Raw genomic sequence first — 22247 nt, 5'->3', positions numbered from 1 at the left:
CAAACTTTATTTGTAAAAATAGCACCTGTTTTTATTAAAAACAACATAATGAAATGCATTCAACTTGATGCTGAACCGTCTTTCAGTCACAGATACTCAGTTTGCTCAACAGTCTTCAGTAGCAGTTGAGGTTAGCCACAAACATCTAACAGTGACATATGCAGCTTGTAACATGTAATAACTGTCTTCTTATAAGTTAAATAATCTGGACTATTACTTTTTCATTATTATTAATGAATTATTTGTATAAAGAAGCTCCTATATCTTGCTGACAAGTTGCTTGAAATAAGATAAAACTAAAATATTTGCAGTAGAAACTAGACTAAAGTATTCAATAAGACTTTGTGTGTCATTTACATTTCTTAGAGTTCAGAGTGAAATTTTGAATTCATATCAAGACGGTCGTATGGCATTGTTTTAGTCACCAAATGTTCCTCGACATTCACTTCCTCTGTCTTCACTTCCTCTTCTTCTGGAGGACGGTGGTCGCCTTCCTGCATGTCCATGACTTTCAGGAAGTCGTAGAACTCAAACGCAGGAGGCCAGCTGTCCCCACCCAGCATCCCTGTGGCGACACGGCAAAGCCGTAGAGTTCAAGGTAAAACAGATTTTAAACTCCCATTGCTCCAACAAAAATGGTTTTTAACCCAGAGAGGCTGGAGAACTATGTTTGGATTTTAACAATCCATGTTACATTATTTTGAATCTGTGAAAGGAGAAGGAATAAATCATGAAATAAGAGCCTGCCGACTCTAATTAGAGCTGAAATCTTCACTTGCATGGGAGATGCAAGACTGAACGTAAAGAAAATGGCAAAATATCGGGTTAAAATAGATTGCTTTGTAAAGACAGAGTGGTTCTGTACTCCTCCTTGTGTTTTCTATTAAATGATCTGATGACAACCCAGGGCGGCACGTTCTGGGGGCGGGGGGTCGCCACAAGCGCTTAAAATTTTTTTTGCCCAATTAATAAACAAATGTTCTGTATTTTAGTTGCATTTTCATTTATTTGGGAGTCGGCGCCCCCTTGTGTTTTCTTGCACTGTCAGAAAATGTCGGTGTACCACTGATGAAAGTTAGATTTTATCGGCAGCAACAGATTGTGTGTTAAACTGAAAGACTGTTTTATATTTATATACACATATTCAAGAAAACTGCAAAACAGCAGAAACACAGAGTTCGTTTAAATCTAGAATAAAAACCCAGCAGTTTATAAATGAAACAATAACCAGCATATTTGATGTTGATGATGAGACTCATCAAAACGTAATGTTGGTTTCTTGTTTTCTCATTTGTTGACTTCATGGTGTTTAAAGCACTTTGAACTGCCTTGTTGCTGAAATGAGACTAAAAAGTGATTATTAAAATTCTAAATTTAGTAATATTAGGTCGATTGTTTCATAAGTCACTGTTTTCTAAAAAAAAATGTTACTAACCATTTACAGTAATCTTTATGTGGCACAAACACGTCCACCGTTATATTCAATATTTTAGAATAATTCTAGGATTTTCTGTCCTCTCAGTACCTGCTGGTGACTCCGTCCCGTCCTCCACGCTCTGCAGCCACTGCAGCACAGAGCCGGCCAGTATGGGAGTGTTGGGTGGATACTGGTAGACTTCGTCTCCACTGGGTAAATGCGTGAGCACCAACGCAGGAAGCGGCGGCAGAGAACCGAGGTATGAACCCAGAACAGACAGACCAGCTGGAGTGCGACCGCTGAAACAGACGGAGTAAAGCTGTGTGTTGTTTTCTGATGCGAAAGGAAATTATTTGTGTTTTATTTTTTAAAATTGATGGATATTTGTACAGGTGGATCCAGCAGGGCAGGTATCGCTCCGTCCTCACGCCTCTCATCTGGTCCACCAGCGCCTGGTTCTGCCTCTGCCCGATTTCGTCCTCTTCCTCTCCCACGAAGAGGAGCAGGAGCGCTTTACCCAGCGACAGAAACGACGGCAAGTTTTCCACGGTCAGCTCAGGCTGGGAAGAAAATAGGAACAAACGTTAATCCAGTGATCTGAACCTGTAAAATGACGCATGTAAACGAGTGTAAAACGAAGATATTGAGAAGAAAACATTGTGAGAATCAGAAGGAATCCCAGTTTGTGCTAGCTGTGATGCAGCAGGAAATATTCAAGCAGCAATTATTTCTCTAAAAGAGGCAAAAGCAACATTTGAATCTGCTGAGGAGGAAAAAGCAGCATGCAAAGAAATGTCGCCTCACAGAGTTCTTTTGTTTTTGCTTTTTTGTCGAACATTTCAGTTCATCAAACCAGTTTAATACCAACTAATGTGGCTTGATTGCAAAAGTTTAATATTCCTGGAAAACCTCATGTACACTGACGCACATCGCGGAAGAGTTATGATTTGGGCTTGTTTTGTAGCTACACAACAACTGATACAACCTTTTATTCTACTATAAAAACAAACCAAAAGAAAAACAGACACACACACAGATAAACTAGTTTGTCTGTACTGACCGCTATTCTGTTTCCCCCAATTTGCACCTAATCCTAAAGAGACATGCATACCACTGATTGGAGCAGTGTAGTGTGGATTTTGGTGAGCAGATCTTTAGATGATGATGTCACAGGCAGCACTGAAGGGTGGCTGAGTTTCCCCCAAGAAGGAAACAACAACACCGCAGGAGGCTCCACATCGTGATCCACAGCCCTACGGAGAAAATGTGGGAAAAAGTTTATTTGCTCATTTATTTGCTTCCAGAAGCCTTTTGTGACGCCACAACTACAAAATATTCAGCTTTTACTGTTTATTTAATTTGCTACCCCATGTTTTAGTCATTTTGACTCAAACGCACTGGAAGAAACTTTTGCGAATAACTTTTGACTCCAGCAGCAGCGTAAGAGGAAAAACAGTCAAGAAGAAACGATATAAAAACAGCAAAAAAAAAACACGTGGAGTGAATTTAAAGTTGGTACCATTTCTCCACCAGACCGTCTCTCAGCAGCCCAGTCAGAACTTCTCCAGTTAATAACTTTGCTGCTTCAGTGAACACAGACAAAGCTGGGAGAGGAAGAAAAATCACAAATCAGATTTTACCAGATAATTCTTCAACCTGCCCGGTCTGACAATTTTCCATTCTCTGCTATATTGATATTAATAATAAACTGAAGCCACCAGTACACTGTGATTGTTCTATCACAATAATGTTTTTCATGACAGACTCCCACCTGTCTGGCTCTCTGTCCTAAACAAACCCAGGACCTTATGAGGCCTGTAACCAGCCAGGTCAGGGTGAGGAACTTCCTGAAGGAAAGATGTCACTTCCTCATTGGTGGACAGCAGCAGAGGAAAGGCCATGCGGCTCCTGGTTTGGAAGAAATAAAAAAGAAACAAGGGCATAGTTTAAGTTTTCTTACAATAAAAGTTGGAAATTTGAATTAATCCCACAAAGTGATCAAGTAATTATTAGCTGAATTACCAAAAATTACATCAAACTGCTGTCGGTTGGATTCGTTTTAAGTATTCAACAAACTGAGTGGAGATAAACTTCGTCACTGCAGACAGAGAGTCTGCATGGCATAGCATGACGTGAGATTAAAAAAATAATCATTTGAAGCTGCAACATTTGCGAAGCGTTTACATCAACTTTGAAGCTTTAAAAGTCTTGCAACAGAATATTATGACGCGTCCAAAACGCTGTGCGGTTCTGGATCGGTGTTCAGTGTATGTTCTATTGTATTGATATTATATTGATTAATATCAATATATTGATGTTAATCAAATATTAATATCAATATATTGATATTAATCAAATGCATTAAGTTAAATCAATAAATCCCCACAAGTTAACTAGAAAAACATCCTTTCTGTTGGATTCATAAGCTCGTTTGTGCTTTTCAGATAGTTGAGATGAAAAATTCAAAATTCTAAATGTTTTCTTACATCACGATGAAGCGGTGCAGCCCCTCCCCGGTCAGCGTTCCGGTGTAGCGCTGGGCCGCCTGCTGAGGTTGGATCAGCAGAACACTGGGGAACTCCGTGATTGGCTGAAACGGGACGGCTGTGCCAGGCTGAGCGGCGCAGAGGTCGGTCCACTCTCCACAGTCGACGACACACATCTGGATGTTGTCGACCCTGGAATCTAAAAAAAAAAACCCACAAAACAATCATTTCGGAAAATAAAAATCTGCTTTACATGAAATTAATTTTAAATGTAATTTAACTCCTGTGTGTGAATGTTTGTGAGAACAAAACCGTTTGAGATGAAACAAACTGGAAAATCATAACAACTTATTGAGAAAACGTCATTCATTCATGCCTTAAAATGTTTAAAATGTAAATTCTAAGCATAAATGTGAAAATAAACCTCTTCCAGGTTTTGTTGTGAACACAAACTGCACCTGTTGCAGGTCTCATCTGTTTACCTTCAAGTTTCTCTGCAACTTCAATGAAAGATCCGAGAAAAGCCATTGAAACAGCGTCCCCTGGTGGCCAAAATGACATCTTCTTCAAATCACAGCGCGACAAACTGAGAAGCAGAGTCAAATTGTGTTCAGATGAAAGTCTTACATTTGAGGTAGAACAGCGCCACCGTGAGGCTGCTTTGTGCAACTTCAGAGTGGAAGTTGTCAGAAGTTAGTTGTGTGACCAAGTCCAGGTCCAGGAAGTGACCTCGGTTTCTGTACACTTCCGCTGCGACTTCATCATCCAGCTCTCCTGGTGACACACACGTTCACACTCCTCTCTTTTCCATGCATCAGGTTTTGATTCTCTGAAGAAACATGGAGCAGATCTTCTAACCTGAATGTGAGTCTTCTTCTTCTTCTTCTTCTTCTTCCTCTTCCTCCTGCTGCTTCGTGAAGAGCTCCAACACGTCGTCCAAGCTGTGTAAGGTCAAATATTTCACCTCAGAACTCTGCAAACAAAAGAATATACACAAATATTTTTATATATATGTGACTTTTTAAACTGTAAATGAATGAAGCTGCAGGAACAATTAAATAAAATAAAAACTACCTTCTCAGGCAGTCGGTAGGCAGCGTTGTACTTATCAGGGGTTTTAACTGCTGGGCTCTGCCTGATAAACACAAACATCAAACAAAACCTGAGTTACTTGAACCTGATTTACATGTGGTATGTTTTTAAATCCGGTTGGTTCTGCACACCTGTGCACCAGCAGCAGCAGGGCGAGGCCTCGCAGCCTCCAGGCCAGAGCGCCGGCCGTGTCCAGGTCCAGGTGTTCGGTCGCAGGGTGAGAAAACAGGAAGACCTGAGGCGTCAGCTGGTAGGGGAACTGCGGAAGTGGGACTGCTGAGGGATCGATGAACACTTCGGACTGATAAAACGGTAAAAACCCAAATGTTTCAACATTTTTCTACTAGAAAAGTAACCATTCCAGCTTTTTCTGATGGACTGTAAATACCACAAGTGGGGCCTCCATAAGCTGCAGGAACGTGTGCAAGCTCAGGGTGGACAGGGCCGTCCTCATGCGTGTCAATGGGCAGCGCTCAGAGGTCACAGGGGTCGTGACAGTACCATGAACTCTACAGTGGACAAACCACACCCTGGAGAGCTGGGACGATTCGTTAACTCTGGAAAACATGTTGTTATTGTTTTACAGCTTCAGTTTGTAACTCCAATAAAAAGTGTGGTTTTCACATATTTGTTAAAAGTATCATTATGTCTTGATAATGTAATATTAGATAATCGGTGAAAGAATTTTGCTCCTCTGCCTTCTTCCAATGCTAACTGTAGAAATACAAGACTCAGTCAGAAACGACCAATCAGAGACAAGAGGAGGGTCTTAGCGCTGTCAATCATTTCCTCCCGCTACGTTACAGCTTAGCCACACATGTTAAAGCTACCTAGCACAGCCACTGATGACAGCAGATACCATTTTTCCTGGAATAATAAGTTGTTTCTTCGCCATTAGCACATTGAAACTGATTAACAGCGCTAAAACCCTCCTCCTGGCTCTGATTGGTCGTTTTTGGTTGGGAGCTGTGTGTACTGCAACTTTAACTATAATAGATGATTCACATGAGAAAAAAAATAAAACATACCCTAACTGCTTTAGTACCGGACCTCCGGTTATGAGGATGAACTGATATTTGGATCCGTAAACGTACGCCGTCTCCATCAGCGATCTGTGTTCTGAGAAGCATATCAGAGACACCATGTGGTTTATTTATGTTTGATTTCTGTCATTTAGGAAAACTGATCAGGTAGGAGCGGGCTTAACAGAACAAAATCACCGCAAATCTGTCATTTTGTTGCTTTAAATATTCACCTTGAGTTCCAAGACTGCGAACGTGACCGAGAACAATGTCCTTTTTCCCTTTGGCTGCCTTCTCCAAGGTCAAGAGGTCGGCGTCCGTGTGGACGTACTTCACCTCGTCACGTAGAATGGCGCTGGAGGGCAAAGAGGCAAAGCAAAGCAAAAGAAACATCAACAAATATGTGGTGTAGCTTTTATATTAACTTCTCTGAGTCAATTCCAATACAAATACACATCACACTTTTACAGTATTTTTTTTTAAAAATGGTGTCTGTTGGTCTGTCACATAAAATCTCAATAAAACCTGTTTTTGGTTACGACACCATAAATCTTCAAGCCATATCACTCAGTCACAGTGCAAATTGGTGCTTATACTCACAACAGGACTTCAGCCACTATGGAGTTGACATCGAAGACGGTGTCCAAGCTGAAACTCAAGAACTCTTTGCCACCTCTACAAACACAAAGATGGAAAACTGCAAACAGTTAGAATAACACTAATGAAGTCAGCAAGCAAATAATATCCTTCTTTATATGATTGCATAATGGTCAAGATTACTGAAGCAGCTTTGGAGAGCTTTTAAGCTAATTTGCAGTCATCTTTGGTCTCATTAGTTTGTGGTTCTCTTCATTTCCACTGAACTACAGGGATTTAATAATTTAAAATTCTGGAGATTATTTACAGCAAACATGCTCTGAAAGCTACGACTGATAATTTTGTATCCACACAACCTACCTGAACAGAAAAGCTCTGTGTTGTTGCTTCGCGTCTGTACAGTATGCTTGTACCGGCTCTTTTTTACATGTGACCTACAAAACACAACTTCATTTGTTGTACTTTTATACTAACGTTTACAACAAACGGAGCAGACATCATGAACAAAGCTCCTGTCACCTTGCCGACTAGCACTCCGTAATCCTGCAGAGCTTCGGCTGATTTCTCCAACTCCATCAGGAAGAGAGAGATGGTGGGAGAGACTAGAGACGACAGAGGAGAAACGGGAATTATGTTAGGTTGACTGTATTTAAATCCAATCAGATTAATCTATGTAAGAAAATATTAGAAGATATTTGCCTAAAAATAAACTGTTTTGGTTTACAGAACCGTGTGTTTACCTTGTTGCTGAAAATAGAGGAACATCATCTTCCCAGACAGCAGCCTTTCGTGGAAGTCTGCAGCTGTGATTTCAATATGGTTCGACATATTGGCCTTTTCATGGCATCCAGCTGAGCTGATCCACAGCAGGACGGCAGCAACACAAACCCAGATCCTTAACAGACTGCACTGTCCTCTCTAGGAGAGAAAACACAGTGACTGGTAAAGATAAACACAAGAGTATTTCATCAGTGGAAGAATACATAACACAAACACTTCTGAACCATGATGGTGTATTTGGAAGGGGTATGAATATCAACACAACACCAGTCTAACCTTTAATAGACGCATGAAATATTCAAAATTGTCGTTTTATTAAGACGTTTTAAGTTTTCAGGTAAAACACAGAATCCATACTTTAGTAACTTAGCTTGAATTATTACATTTTTAAAATAATTTTTAAAAAATACCTGACATTTACCTGAGAAGTACGAGTTCGGGGAGGTCGGGGGTCATTTGGTGGCAAGTCTGAAGAGGCCATTTTACTTTTCTTAGAAGAAAAAGCACATAAATCCCAAATAAATTCCATATTTTGGAATCTCAGTTTATGTCAGCAGCGATAGGATATTCTGCTTCATCAACTAATAGCAGTCTGTGTGATCGCCCATATATATTTCTTGTTCATTTTTGACATTTACGTTTCTTGCACCAGAAACGTACTTTTAAAAGCAAGATGCTCAATGCTATGCGTTAAGAGAGCTGCGTTTACAGTAAACGCAGTGTTTCCTTTAATTCTTTCGAAATAAAAGCAGTATTCTAAATGTTCAAAGATGAAAACTACTCTGTGAGATCTTATATTTTGTTACTAAATACCAATAATAACACATACCTTGATTCTGCGTATTACATTTAGCTTCAAATTGATTATTTAAGGTTAGTAATCTCGCAGACTCTCAATTTGAAATGACCACGATTTTACTTTAGAATTTTCATACGCCATCTTGTAAATTGCTTGTACGCCTCACTACCAGCAGAAACGCCCACTTGCTCTTTGTAGACCAATCATATCCACGTATAACTCTCACTTGAACCAATCACCACTCACAAGTGAGAAAGCGTTCCTAGACAAAGACGAGTAGAAGCACGTAGGCTTGAAACGATACGTCACCGCGTCCGCCATATTGTGAAAGGCGTTTTATGTGGAAAACGAACACAAATATGCTCGGAAACGAAGTCTACGCTCAGTAGATATTTATGACTCATACACAGTAATCTATGTGGATTTCAGAATGAAAAATAGCGATCATTGGGTCAATACTGAACAATAATAAAATAATAGAACTGAGTGGTTATAAAACTCACAATGATGGCGCCAACGTAAACATATCAACAGACTCTATATAATAATAATAATAATAATAATAATAATAATAATAATAATAATAATAATAATAATAATAATAATACGTTATGTGGGGCTTATGCGGAGTCTATGGTTTTATGTCTATGGTGGGGTTTTTGACGTACAAAGCTGACATCATTACTGACCAATGGGATGGATTTGCTGTGGAGGCTGGTTGCAGGGTTAGCCAATAGAATTTCAGAGTGAAAAAATAGGGGTGTGGCCTCTTTTTGCTCACTCAGGAAATGTATGTTGGAAACTAGCTTGAAACTGTGGCTCAATGCTCAGCTCTATCTCCACGTAGTTGATCGTTATCCTGAACCAAAATGGCGAACACTAAAAGCCAGTTTCCGCTTTCGTTCGAAACAAGGGGGTTGGTCTAAAACTGCATCACAGCTGATCTGGAGGTTTTCCCCCCCTCAAGTTGTTTTTTTGCAAAGAGCAGCTTTGCAGACAATCACAGAGGCACCTCTCTTGTTTTTCTTTGGCTCCTTCTTGTTATTTTTTTTAACTTAGCTCATTTTAAATGTCGAACCATTCATTTATTCACTAGTTTTTTTCCAATCGGAGAGCCAATTTTTGGGTGAATAATGTCACTTCTTTTTAAAAGAAACTGTTTTTGCCTCATTTTTGCGCTTGAATACCGTCGCCTTTTTGCCCTGCATGGTAAATGCAACCCAGGTCTGACCCACTTTTAGCGTCTTTCCCCCCGCACCTCCCACAAGCATCAAGCGGAGATGTTTTCGCCAGGAGAGGAGGTCGATTCCGATTTGTTTACCTCTCTGAAGGAGTCATCCGGAGATGCGATCTCTCCAACACTGGAGCTCAGTTTGACCACCGTCTACACCGTCCTCTACTCTTTCCTCTTTGTTTTCGTCTACCTGCAGCTCTGGCTCATCCTGCATTACGGCCACAAGCGCTTCAGCTACCAGAGCGTGTTTTTGTTCCTGTGCCTGCTGTGGGCAGCGCTGCGGACGACTCTCTTCTCTTTCTACTTTAAAAATGTGATGCAGGCCAACCAGCTACAGCCTCTGGCCTACTGGCTGCTCTATTGCTGTCCCGTCTGCCTGCAGTTCTTCACACTCTGCCTGCTCAACCTCTACTTCACACAGGTACGTGTGTTTCTGTGTGACCCGATTTCATAAAAACAGCTGAGCGTGCAGTTTTCCGGGTATTTGGTGTTTAACGACCCACTGTCAAAAATGGGCTTAGATCGGCCAATTTGCAGTAAATATGAGTTGACCTTTTGTGGCTTGTGTATTTGTTTTAATTTAAGCTACAAAAAAGTCAAACTTAAATGCATTTTGATGGGATTTTATCTGGAGAGAGCATTACATTGTAACTCTGGAGGAGCTGTAAAGATCCACAGGTCATGTTTGAGGAGCTGTTGACAGGGCAAATGAACTGCATTTGCAGAACTGCACAAATTTCATGTTTATGTGCAATATGCGATACACAGGGGCGCCATAAAACGGCAGAAAAATTACTTAGTCAGCATCTTCTGTATTTATAATCAGCTGCTGCATGAGCTAATATGAACAATACCAGATTAGGGACCCCTGCCCTTCTGTCTCTTGCCCACAGTTAATATAAAAGCCCTCCAGACTCTTTGAGAGCACCCCTATAATGAGTCGACATATCTCTCAGAATACACATAGCTGCGCCCCTGGCTGCACATCACCACCATGTTGGTGATCAAACCTGAAGGAGAGGTGGATGGAGGCAAATACTGAGCAATACTGCAAGAAAAGGCTCCAGAAGACTTGAGATTGGGGTGGAGATTCACCTCACAACAGGACAAAAGCCTTAAATGGTGACACTGCTTGAAAGTTTATGTTTAAATGTCCAATTTGACTAAGCTTGAGGTGTCTAGATATGCAAAGTGATTAGACATGCTAAAAAAAACACTGGTCCTGACTGGTTCTGCAAAGTATTTAATTGGAGTCATACATTTCAGATTCTTATTTTGTAAAACTGTTGCATCATTTTCTTGTGTCGATCTATCCCATTATATCCCAATAAAATACATTGTAATTAGTGGCTGTAAAACTTACATGAAATCGCAACCGGTTGCCTTTCTGCCACCATTTTGGGCCAGTTTATTGGTCATGTCGTTGTAGTCTTTGCACTTTACAGCACAAAAGTTATCAAGCTGTTTTAGCTCACATGTCACTGAACCCTTGCTGCAGCACGGCCTCTTATGTTCACCTAAAAGGTCTTTCAGCAAGCACCAGATGGTCCAGCATGCAGTGGGGCATGTGGTGGGGTCTTGAGGTCAGATGTTTACATACAGCCATATTAATTTTGGTCTGTGGTAAGACTCCACTCAAACAAATGTTTGAGTGGACCATGTGTAGTCACTAATTATGTGAAAAACAGGGGGGAAGGAACCCAGTTGTTTGGTTGCAGCTGTTCAACACCTGTGCTGTGCACTCCAAATATCAAAGACCAGCTTGTCTCCTCGGTTTGCAAAAGCCTGGTCCACATTTACATGCATTGTACAAAAGGAAGGAAGTTCGTCTCGCTGGGTGAGTCGTGATTTGCTAATGCAGCTCATGGTGTCATATGACTGCTGAATAAACATGGTCACCCATCCGCTGACTCTGGCCAACTTTTGCATTCATGCTAATCTTCAAGTTGGTAGATTTAAGACAGAATTCAAATTTCTTCTACACATGGCTGAGTAATTAACCATCTTTATTGTTAATTACCATCAGGCCTCTTCATTCCTGTCATTATATCTGTAGGAACATGTTTATCCCAGTCATGAGAGCATGTGACAGGCCAGCTCAGCGATGAAATTGTTCCTGATTGTGGTTTTATACGTCTGGCTGCTTCAGGTCTGAGTAATATATCAAATTCACATTTTGTTCCACAGCTCAAACTGGAAGCTGTTGTAGTAGTTTTTATAACAGCAGCTGCTCTTACTAAAGCAGAGGTTTTGGTTCTGATGTACAGGTTTTGTAAAGCTTTGACCAGCTAATGTCAATTTGGGTCCATTTTAACTATAACACACAAAAAAATCCAAATATTTTACTTGTTGTTACTGTAAAAAAGTGTCTTTTAACACACAAACTGATAATAGAGTTGACATATTATAGGTTGATAGTGTAGATATTGTGCTGCTCTCGCTCAAAACTTCTCACAGTCGCACTTTAGCTGTAATTATCTGTATAAATTGTGTTGCCATATCATCCAGAAATAGAAAAGAAATATTCACAAACTAAAATTGTTTCTCGCTTGTTCTGTGAGGAAGTTTGAGCGTTGAGACGTATTTATGTGAACGTCATTAAATCTGTGTTTTACTAAAGGCGAATTGAGGCTAAAGAGCTAACTAGCATGAGAATGCGTTCCCATTTTATGTACATTTTTTTTTTTGCAGATGATATTCTGATTTGCCATAACCTGCTCCAATTTGCAAAATTTCAAAAGGAACAAAATCACAAATTTGACACAAACAATGCTATACAATTACTATTTCTTCAGGTAATCTTGGTTATTTTAGATTTGGAAAAGTTGATGATTTTTGCTAAAATACATTCTCCATAAACCATTTAAAATTATAGAGGATTCATTGTAGCCACACACTTTCTTTGAATGGGTAGAAAATTAACTGGCTTCTCCAGAATTTAATGGGGAAACATTGATTATTTGAGTAACCTGCATTGGCACAGGAACATATCTAAAGGACGCAGGTTTGGCCAAGGTCAAAGCTTTCCTTTCCTGACCGTCTGGCATCGCTGCCCTCCATGTTTTACACGATTCCCTACATCTTCACAGCTTCTCTGGTCTTCATAACCCAATTAAGTCCCTGACCTGGGTGATTCCTCATGCAATATCTTGATGAAATTGTAATTATATTGAAGTTAAGGGACATGCAATGTATTTATTTGCAAGTATGATATGTATTTTGGACTATAATTTAACCTTTGATGAATTTTGGCATTGGCTGGTATGAGATTCTTGTGATATAAAAACGTCTTACACAAAAATCTGAAACAAGACTATACTGCATGATCTAACCGCTCTCATTCAAAACAGAAAGCAGCAATTATTCATATTATGAAGTAGCAGAGTTACCTTAATAAGAGTGGAGCCTGAATTTTGTAACATTTCTAAACAGTTTTGTTTTTCATGGAAGTGGAATTTTATTCTAGAAGGGCATACAGTTGTAGCACTTTTTTGGAAAGCACTTAAATATCGTGCTGATCAGACCCACAGGCCTATTGTTTACTTTGCAGAGCAAATATATTTAACCAAAGTTGAGAAATGACCCGTACAGTTTACCCCCAAAGTCATGGAGGGCATTGAAGGTTGGTGAAAAGCTAACGGACATCGTGTCACAGCTGCCTAACATCCAGCATTGCTTTCCTGACGAGTCAGTTGTAAGTCCTGACTTTGTTTTAATAAAGGAGCAGATGGTCAAGTTCATACTTGGCTGCCTTTGCTGGGAAAAGACATAAAAATTTCTTGTGTGCTAAGAGGATACGTAGTCTGAAGTGCATTCATACACCGAGCAGAAAAAGTAGACAACGCTACTGAATTGCTTTGTTGACTGCTTGCTTCATCTCTTGGTTACAAATTACCCCGTTGTGGCCTACTTTCACCATAGTGGCAGATCATGTGAGTGGGTGTTGGTTTAAGATGTTTGAACTAAATGTTGCTGATGTATTTAAGGACTTTTGTGGTCAGTATAAGATGGTTTCAAATATTGTTATTAATTAAACACTGCAAGTCTTTGAAAAGAGAAAATGGTACGTACAGATTGGACAAACAACATAAAACATCTGATATTTCAAAATTTAGTCCTTGAAAAACTTAAGCAAACTGGATTACTAAAGGCCCAGAATTTGAACTAATGAACAGTTTTAGTAATTATGTGTTTTTTATGCAGATGATAGTCAACTTGACCAGCAAACTGTTTGACATCAAATCACTGTTTGCAGGAGATTTTCTTCATACCGCTTCAGATTTGTCTTTTGTACATCCGTGATTTAAAGTGTTGAAAAACAAGAACGTATGAAACTGAAAGCAGATGGATTTAGGGGGATATGGATCATATTTTTAATTCTCTGGAGAGCAGCACTGTCTGAGGAATCATCGTAAATGCCAACATATTGCTGATTTTCGTCAGCATAATTCAGCCTTTCACTATGAGCTTGTGTTTGAATACTTCATTGAGCTCCAGGAATTTCCCTGAGCTTTGTTAGTTCACACTCTGGTTCTAAAACAGGCCCACTCCGGCTTTCTGCGTTTCAACGTAGGTGGGATCTCTGTGAAACGGTTAAATTCTGCATATCTTTAAAGGAACCTCTCATGTTTTTCTTTCGCCAGGTGATGTTTAAAGCTAAAGCCAAGTATTCGCCTGAGCTCACCAAATACAAGTAAGTCTTTGATTGGTTAGGAATGAAAATCAGAGCCTTGTTGGGTAATTTTGATAGCTGATAACAATCATTATCCTTTCTTCTTATTATTATTATTGTGTGACTCTTCTCTCCGTAGGGTTCCTCTGCGCTTGTTCTTTCTGTGTCTCAGTATATTTTTTCTGGTGGTGAATTTAACTTGCGCGTTGCTAGCTCAAGGAGCTCTGATGCACTCTGACCCACCAAGGTAAGCAATCGTTCAGTCATTTCATATCTAGCTTCCACAGGAAATTATTTCTCTTGTATGTTGAGTCCATTTTTTCTCTCTACACGTCCATGTGTTGCTCTTTGTTTGTACAGCGATGGGGGGATCAGACATGCAGTCTTGGCTCGAGTCCTGATTAACGACAGCCTGTTTGTCCTGTGTGCCATATCTCTTGCTGTGTGCATCTTCAAAATCGCCAAAATGTCTTCTGCCAACGTTTACCTCGAGTCAAAGGTAGAAAGAAAGGCATCATTCACCAGTTTTTGCTTTTTGAGCTTCTTTATTTAGAGATAAAGTCAAGTTATTATTAAACATTACTGTTGGATTGCTGTTCTGATGAGTTTGTGTAATTTGTTTTTGGAAAAATTAACCTGAAGTCAGAACTGAGATTTGGAGACACGGGGATTTCTTACCAACCCAACCTCAAAATCCAACATGGCTGCCATGTTTTAAAAATCAGACTTTCAGAGTTCAAAGTTGGAAAAATTAACGGGAAAGCCAAATGTTTACCAACTCCAACTTCCAAATCTAAAATCAATATTTGTATGGCATTGATAATTATAGTTATAAAGCTCAAATAGCTAACATTGAAGCTAACAACGTTAGCTTGCACAGCGACTACCAAATCCCATGGGTTTTCTGACCTGTATCTAGATTATATGCATGTCTTTTTAAGCTCTGATTTCAACCTCCAAAACAAATAAAAAGTGCCACATTTTCCAATCACATCTTCACATTTTGAGTCTTGCTTGAAACTCTTTTACATCTAGCTAAAAACATTTTATTTGTATTCCAAGCTACAGTTCATGTGCAAATTCTGTGGGTGAAAATTCATTGATGTCAAACGTACAGGAAGCAGCTTGTAAGCAAAGCTAACAGACTGATGATGCTAATTCAGGCTAATTCAATACTTATTATTTCTGCTAGCTAGAGCATCTTGTTGTTTAACATAGAAATAAATTAAGGAGAGAGTATCACACCATTGTCAGAAATATTGTACATTATATTAAACTAATGTAACTTGTGTAAGCCACATGGTAATATGCTTAAATTCATGCTTCAGGCTTATAATTAATCGTTTTTGTAATGCTTGTTGACCTATATTTGGTGGTATAGAGCTAGAGCTTGTCATGACACAATGACTCTTCCCTCCAGGGAACATCAGTGTGCCAAGCGACCGCCGTAGGAGCCGTGGTGATTCTCCTCTATACTTCCAGAGCCTGCTACAACCTAGTGGTGGTGGCCTTGTCGCCGCAGGACAGACCCAGCCCCTTCAGCTATGGCTGGTACAGCGTCTCCGATCAGGTACTTCTACCTACTGGCTTTTATAGTGCCTTGCTAAATGCAGTGCTAATCTGGGTCACATGAGAGCCATAAAATCGAATTTATTGGACAGGGTAGTGCATACTTTTCAGCTAGAAAACATTGATGTTTGTGATGAAGACGAAACTGTGAATATTTTATGTAGCTGGGGTGTTTGAGTGCATATACAACGCATCTTTAGAGAATTAGTAGACCGGTGCTTAGCAGGGTAAAGGGTTTTGTCTGGCTATAAATAACCATGTCTGTGTATCCTGACCTACATCAGAGGGTGCAGGCCTTGAGACAGACAACACATGTTGAAGGAGTTCCTTGTGTTTGTCGGACAATATAGACTCAATAAATCAATATGGGTATAATCTGACTTTAGTTCCTATCATATAAATTGCTAAATTTATATGATATTGCATGCTCTGCAAATTTTCTTCAAGATTCTTAAGGTTTCTCAACAAACTACAGTTATGAGTACCCTCTAATCATGCCTATGTTGTAAATTTCAGACTCTATATGACAAAGATCTAAAATGGATCCAAAAGAAGCAGCAAAAATGAAGGGATTTAATGACCAGCAGGGGGAGACACCTGCAATTACACAAGAACTTCAGGAAATAAAAACAAGTGTGGATTGGATGTCTTGATGTTTCAGTTTTGTAAATCTTTTTATATAAAAGATCATGTCTGTTTTATGCTTGCTACACTTTTCAGATTATTTCAAAACTATGAACTACTTTGTATCGGTCTGAATCCCGAATAAATGCATTGGAGCCGGGTTTCCCCCAGTGTATTATAAGCCTGGTGGGTCACCAGGCTTTACTTGTGCCCCCACCAGGCTAAGCATTGCTTATTTATTTAAGTATTTTCAAAATGCTTGCATTTTTTAAGACTTTTTAGTTGGTGTTCAGAAATTACTCTTACAATCTTTCAATAATACAAAATTATAAAGTGATATTTTCAAATTTCTTGTCAACTTTAAACATTTTTTAACTCAAAAACATGACCGGCTGCTGGACAGATGACTGCCCTAACACTCAATCTTAGCAAGTTTTCTGGGGGTAACTTGGTGGAGTTTGTCCTTTTAACATGACAAAGTGAGGAAGATGAATGCTTTGGTGGATTCATGCTCTCTGTTTGCTTGGTGACATCAGGTTTCATAATTCATATTGCAAAATGTTTGTGTTTGTGCTTTAAAGGCAGACACACAAGTGATCAGCGGTGAGGGATACATTGTTTTTGGGATTATTTTGTTCTTCTGGGAGCTGCTGCCCACCAGCTTAGTGGTGGTTTTCTTCAGAGTCCAAAGGCCCCACCAAAACCTGGTAAACTGATCATCTAGAAGTCAAATTATGCTGCAGATTTCTTCTTCTTCTACGTAGAATAAAAACCTGGACTCTGTTTCTTTCAGGCGCCAGGCGGCATGATCAACAGCCACAGTTTCAGCTCTAGAGCTTATTTCTTTGACAACCCGCGACGGTACGACAGCGATGACGACCTGTCAAGGAGCATCAATAGCAGATCTGATCGGGCCAGGTGAGCACCAGCACAAAGTCCAAATAATCAACATCAAAACCAAATCGGCTGCAGACAGGTGGAAAAAGATTCATGTGCACCAAAAGAAAGCTGTCTGTATTTTATGTATATGGAAATGAATGGCAAGTACACAAAGTATACAATATGCAAAAATAAAAAAGATGATTAAATTATTAGTTTCATGTTTTTAAGAATAAATCTTACATGTTTTCCTCTTGAGTAGTTCATATTCTATATAAAGAACTGGATCTTTACAGCTTTACATCTTAATTTACAGCATTCTTCACCTGTGGTGTCCGCCAAGGCTCAATTCTCAGCCCACCTTTGTTCTCCATATACAAAGCTTACTTCTGTTTGGTTTGGCTTTAAAGTAATAAAAAATATTAAGGCATCTCTGCACTCCCAAAGAGTTTCAGATTTTAAATCACTGAAGAGATTATCATGTTCAAATCTATTAGATATTGCTTACTCCCAAATTGTCACTGAGGCCAAGCGACTTGATGCTGTTAGATGTAGTGAAAACACAATGAAAGAAATGAGAATATTGGGCTTTTGCCGTCAATAACCTACATTTTCCCTATACTAAATATTTTAAAAATCAATTTTACTTTTTTTTTTTTAATGTTTGTTAGTAAACTTACCTTCTTGTCCCTTCCATTCTCAGTCTTCTGTCCACTACGCCTCAGATGGCAACGTCCAGCTGGTATGGCTCTATTCAACGCAATGGGAGTCTAGCACCGGGGGTGGCCTCCGCCCAGCAGCCGCCTCCTTCCACGGCCCCACTCCTGTTTGCCCAAGGAAACATCCAGAGTCACCATCATCACCATCACAACTATTACTCAACCCCACAGAACAACAACTACCAACATCATCAACATAGTAACTATTATTCCACGCCGCAGAATTATTACTGCGGATCTCAGACGTATTTCTGCACCCCACAAAATTAAATAGGAACCATTGAAGACTTTGGATAAGAAGATTACAAATGATTTAATCTTTTTGTTCCGATTTTGCTTGTACAGCTGCATCAACCTCAGTACTTTTCAATTAAAAGTGCTGACCACACAACTGGCTTCAACAACTGTGTGAAAATGTGGCGATACAATAAAGCAAGAAAGTTGGAACTACAAGAATACCAGCTTTTTTGAGGACTTCAGCACAGATGAGTAGCATTTAACCACCACCAATAGGTGGAAAACAGGAAAACTGAAAACATTTCTTTTGAATGCTTTGGTTAGGGTAAAATAGAGACTGGAAATATTTGTGGCCAGATAATCATTCCACTTTTAAATTTCAATTGTAAGGAAACATTGGCAGCCGCTAATTTGCTCATCCTAAAGCTGTCAGTCAACAGTTCGGGCCATAGCAACACCGTTAAACAAAATTTGTCAGCCTTGTTCGAGGTATTGGCTCTTTTACAGACATTTTACAAAGTCTTAAAGGCAGATTTCTGATTTCTCTCATGACAGGAATTAGTTCATGCTAATTCGCCAGTGCCTGCTGAAGTAGGAACCGTTAGTTGTGGTAGCAATAAGCCAAAAAAAAAAACAAAAAACAACAACCTCAAAATCAATTAAATAAATTATAACTTTGTATTGTTGAAGTCAATTTATCACTTTCATTAAACTGTGGTTGAGTTCTGTTGAAACACAAAGAGAAAAATAAAACAAATGCTGTTAGGAATTAGCTTATGCTAATTTGCTGAAGCATGGAGAGTTAGCATTGCTAGCATAAAGTCTAAACTCTAAAGTAAAAATGTAAAACTTTGTGTCACTTAAGTCAGTGTGTTATTTTTTATCAAAAATGGGACTGAGCTCAAAGAGAAAAATGGAAAAAAAACTGATAAGAAGTTTGCCAGTGCTAGTTGTCTACTCACCGCTGTAGTCGGTTGTGCTAGCTTTGCTAACAAATTAGCCAGAAGAGAAAAAAAATGCTGGAAAAGTAAAATTGACAAAAAATAAATAAAATTAACGTTGCATCACTGAAGCATATATTCTTACAAACTAGGCTTAAGTTCTGGGGCAAAACAAGTGCTAATATTCTGTTGCTAAAAGGAAAAGAAAAGTTAAAAACTTAAAATTAAAACAAATATGTAAAATGTTGTTGTATCCAATTCATTGCTGTTTTCAACTTGATCTGAATTATTTTGCAATACAAGGAGAACAGTGTAAAAAAAAATCTCATTAGGAGTTAGCCAATGCTAGCTTGACAGTACTTGGTGAATCTGGGATATTAGCACTGTTAGCAGTTAGCAGAAGATTAACGAAAAAGCTGAATTTAAAATAAAAACAATTGGAAATACTGCAACTTAATCCAGTTTATTAATGTTTATCAAATTGGAACAGAATTTTGTTGCAACATAAATTGAAAATTGTAAAAAAATAAAATTAAAAATAAAAATACTGCTAGCTAGCTCATCAGATGCTCAATCGCCACTACATGGCTAATGGTTCCATGTGACTTATATAAGCTCTTATAACTGTTATCAGTGTGTACTCCTTAGACTCCATACATTTCTGTAAGATTTATATCTAGCTAGCTACCAGATGTGATTTGGTGTTTGCTCTCATTGCCTGGTTTCCTCTGTTGACTGACAAAAAGTCATTTTCAGTTTTCTTGATTGATTACAACATGGATTCCTTAGTCATAAGTATACAGGAAAAACATGAGATTGGGGGTGAATGTGAATCCTTTCAAGGTGGCGAATGTTTGAGTTTAAACATACGGCTGTCTGTTTTCAGAAAGCATACGAAGTACAAGAAAGCTTGTTCGTGACCAAAAGGATCTTTAATATGAGTTTTTGTGAGCTGTGAGGCAGAAATTTGCACTTAGTGGAAGATCACCTTCAGAGAAAAAGGCTTTTGAGCCTGGAATGTAGGTTTTACTTCTCATATCTTCTATTTTCTTCTGTAATTGTATGTACTCTCTTCTATTTATCCTACAAGGAAGAAAATGTCAATGTGCCATCACATTTTGTCATATCAGATAGTTGCATTCCTTAAAGAAAATATTTTTGCACATGAATTAGTCAGAGGACTTATGCTTTTGTCTGCTTCCATGCCAATCAGTTTTATATGCGTGTTGTGATATTTTTATTGTAGGTGGTGTGCGCGTGTTTTCAATATTTGTCTTTGATGTTTAGTCAGCTTTTATACATCATTTTTATTTTCATCAGATTTTTTTTCTAACATATTTTGTAGCTTCATGTGTTTCCCACATCCTTCCTATGTTTTTGTTGTTTTCACATCACAAGTTTTCTTAATCTTATGACAGCCTGTACTATTTTTTTAAAATTTTATTTCATTTATTTTGTGGTGTTGTTTACAACCCACTTCTTGAACCAAAATCACTGCGTCTGTAGTTAATTACTAAGAAATACTCGCTGATGTCAAGCAAACCCAAAGCCTGGACCGAGAAAGTGTTTCTTATGCTGCTGTTTGCGCTTTGAGGTTCCATTGCTTGTATCACCGAGTTATATCGGACTTTAAAATCCAGTGAAGGAGCCGAAGTTCTCGTCGTTTGGGTCCAGCTTTTTAACAACTGTGCGAAATGCATGTTTCTGCGTCTGTGCGCATAATTTGCCACCGTTTCTCTAGCAAATCTGGTATTATTTGTGTGAAAGTGCTTTTAATTTGTCTCCTACACAGAAAATGCAGTGATAATTTCCCCATCAGTTGTTTTATGGTATTGATGGTTATATCCGTGGCCATACTGAATGTAACCAAATCACTAATGATGTATGCAAGAAAAGCACTACCATGTTTTAATAAAGGTCTACTGCACTGTTTAGACAATAGTAGTAAATATAAAATGTCAAACATAAACTGCAAATCAAACCGTTGCACAATGTCCTTATTGTTTCTGCGGCAGAGTTCGACTGTTGCCGACCTCTTCCCACCAGTATACACAGTCTGTCATGTGGCAGATTTTATGGATTAATAAGATTAAGAGAATCATCGTAACTGAAACTGGACACGAGTCAGGAAGGGCATGACCAGGCAGGGTTGCTGTCCTACCTGTATGAAGCTTTTTTCACTGGAAAACACTTCTGATGTTGCTAGAAATGTGAAGTTGTTAAGAATTTGCTAAGAGCTCAAATTATTTGGTAAACAGAAAGACATAGAAAGTACCATAGCAATGAAAAGATTGGCTCAGTCAAAGTCCATGATGAGGAAAATAGTGACGGAAAGGTGAAAATAACTTTTTGTACTCATGTACATTCTTTAAAGAAAAAAAGAGTTCAACCTGTACTTTTACTAAAATATCTGTACTTCTACTTGCAGAACATTAAGTGGTGAAAATTGACGCTTTTCCATCATTTGCGTTATAAACGTGGCCTCAAAATAGTAATTTATTTTTGGTTAGAAAATAAACGTTCATTAAACATCAAACTGGAATAAAAACAAACACTGTAGGACAGATAATTTGACATAGGAGACACTGATAATCTTAAAAGGACCCTGGTGAGATTAATACTTTCCGGTTGTTACGGTACAATCTGAATGTTTATGACACGTAGTTAAAAAGAAACATTTTATTCCCTATTCTTGTCATTCAGCCTTGTTAAGCCCCTAAATTTTATTTTCCCAGTGTGTGATAAGGCTGTAAATCAAACAAATTGCTTCATAAACTCTTAGCTGAAATATTGAGTGTTGAAAGCTACGATGAAAAATGGTACCATAACATACAAGTAAAAAATATTTAAGGCATCTTGGTCACCAGACCTTAGAATTACCAACCAAACAAAGCCCAAAACATCCAAGAATAAAACATTTTCACAGTATTCCACTGCAAAAAACTGAATCTTACCAAGAATTTTTAGTCTAGTTTTTAGTGCAAATATTTTAATACACATGAAATAAGACAAAACTAACTTATAATCTTTCAACAAGATATAGGAGTTTGTTTTAATCCCTTAATATTGACAAAAAATTCTATTTCCATTGGCAGATAACTTCACTTATAACAAGATATTTTCCTGTGTTATAAGTAAAATAATCTGCCAGTGGAACCAGAACTTTTTAATCAATATTA

General features: G+C 38.6%; 2 protein-coding genes across 4 annotated transcripts; one reads left to right on the top strand and one right to left on the bottom strand.

The window, feature by feature from the left end:
• Positions 1 to 11: 11 nt before the first annotated feature.
• On the bottom strand, positions 12 to 9600 carry txndc16 (thioredoxin domain containing 16). 3 transcript variants are annotated; one of them, XM_023329436.1, is made up of 21 exons: positions 9515 to 9600; positions 7816 to 7884; positions 7355 to 7532; positions 7134 to 7216; positions 6975 to 7048; positions 6618 to 6692; positions 6251 to 6372; positions 6024 to 6114; positions 5384 to 5552; positions 5127 to 5296; positions 4978 to 5038; positions 4762 to 4876; positions 4531 to 4677; positions 4386 to 4445; positions 3904 to 4102; positions 3189 to 3325; positions 2937 to 3021; positions 2529 to 2670; positions 1808 to 1977; positions 1526 to 1716; positions 12 to 565 (listed from the first exon to the last, which is right to left on the bottom strand). In XM_023329436.1, the coding sequence occupies exons 2-21, from the start codon at positions 7873 to 7875 to the stop codon at positions 363 to 365; spliced, it is 2532 nt and encodes an 843-aa protein (XP_023185204.1). In that variant the 5' UTR covers positions 7876 to 7884; positions 9515 to 9600; the 3' UTR covers positions 12 to 362. The 3 variants fall into 3 exon arrangements, with proteins under 3 accessions (XP_023185204.1, XP_014329697.1, XP_023185203.1); XM_014474211.2 differs by lacking the exon at positions 9515 to 9600 and having other exon boundaries at positions 7816 to 8061; XM_023329435.1 differs by lacking the exon at positions 9515 to 9600 and having other exon boundaries at positions 4531 to 4674; positions 7816 to 8061.
• Positions 9154 to 21054, top strand: LOC102225572 (integral membrane protein GPR137B). Its single transcript, XM_005813314.3, has 8 exons — positions 9154 to 9848; positions 14071 to 14120; positions 14239 to 14346; positions 14460 to 14598; positions 15520 to 15669; positions 16874 to 16999; positions 17086 to 17210; positions 17875 to 21054. Exons 1-8 carry the CDS (start codon positions 9474 to 9476, stop codon positions 18158 to 18160), a joined length of 1359 nt encoding a protein of 452 aa, XP_005813371.1. The 5' UTR covers positions 9154 to 9473; the 3' UTR covers positions 18161 to 21054.
• The last annotated feature ends 1193 nt before the right edge of the window (positions 21055 to 22247 follow it).

Source organism: Xiphophorus maculatus, chromosome 24 (assembly GCF_002775205.1).
Source record: "Xiphophorus maculatus strain JP 163 A chromosome 24, X_maculatus-5.0-male, whole genome shotgun sequence".
NCBI classification, from domain to species: domain Eukaryota; kingdom Metazoa; phylum Chordata; class Actinopteri; order Cyprinodontiformes; family Poeciliidae; genus Xiphophorus; species Xiphophorus maculatus.
Note: the sequence above shows the minus strand (reverse complement) of the source record. Positions and strands in the feature narration are given on the sequence as shown.

What these genes read in the sequence shown, in the direction of transcription:
- txndc16 (XM_014474211.2), bottom strand. Translation starts at nt 7,923, where the DNA reads ATGGAATTTATTTGGGATTTATGTGCTTTTTCTTCTAAGAAAAGTAAA. An exon ending in ACGGAGTGCTAGTCGGCAAG is followed by an intron (nt 7,049 to 7,133) that starts GTGACAGGAGCT and finishes TGTGTTTTGTAG; the next exon opens with GTCACATGTAAAAAAGAGCC. An exon ending in TCGCAGTCTTGGAACTCAAG is followed by an intron (nt 6,115 to 6,250) that starts GTGAATATTTAA and finishes TATGCTTCTCAG; the next exon opens with AACACAGATCGCTGATGGAG.
- LOC102225572 (XM_005813314.3), top strand. Translation starts at nt 9,474, where the DNA reads ATGTTTTCGCCAGGAGAGGAGGTCGATTCCGATTTGTTTACCTCTCTG. An exon ending in CCTGAGCTCACCAAATACAA is followed by an intron (nt 14,121 to 14,238) that starts GTAAGTCTTTGA and finishes TTCTCTCCGTAG; the next exon opens with GGTTCCTCTGCGCTTGTTCT. An exon ending in ACGTTTACCTCGAGTCAAAG is followed by an intron (nt 14,599 to 15,519) that starts GTAGAAAGAAAG and finishes TCTTCCCTCCAG; the next exon opens with GGAACATCAGTGTGCCAAGC.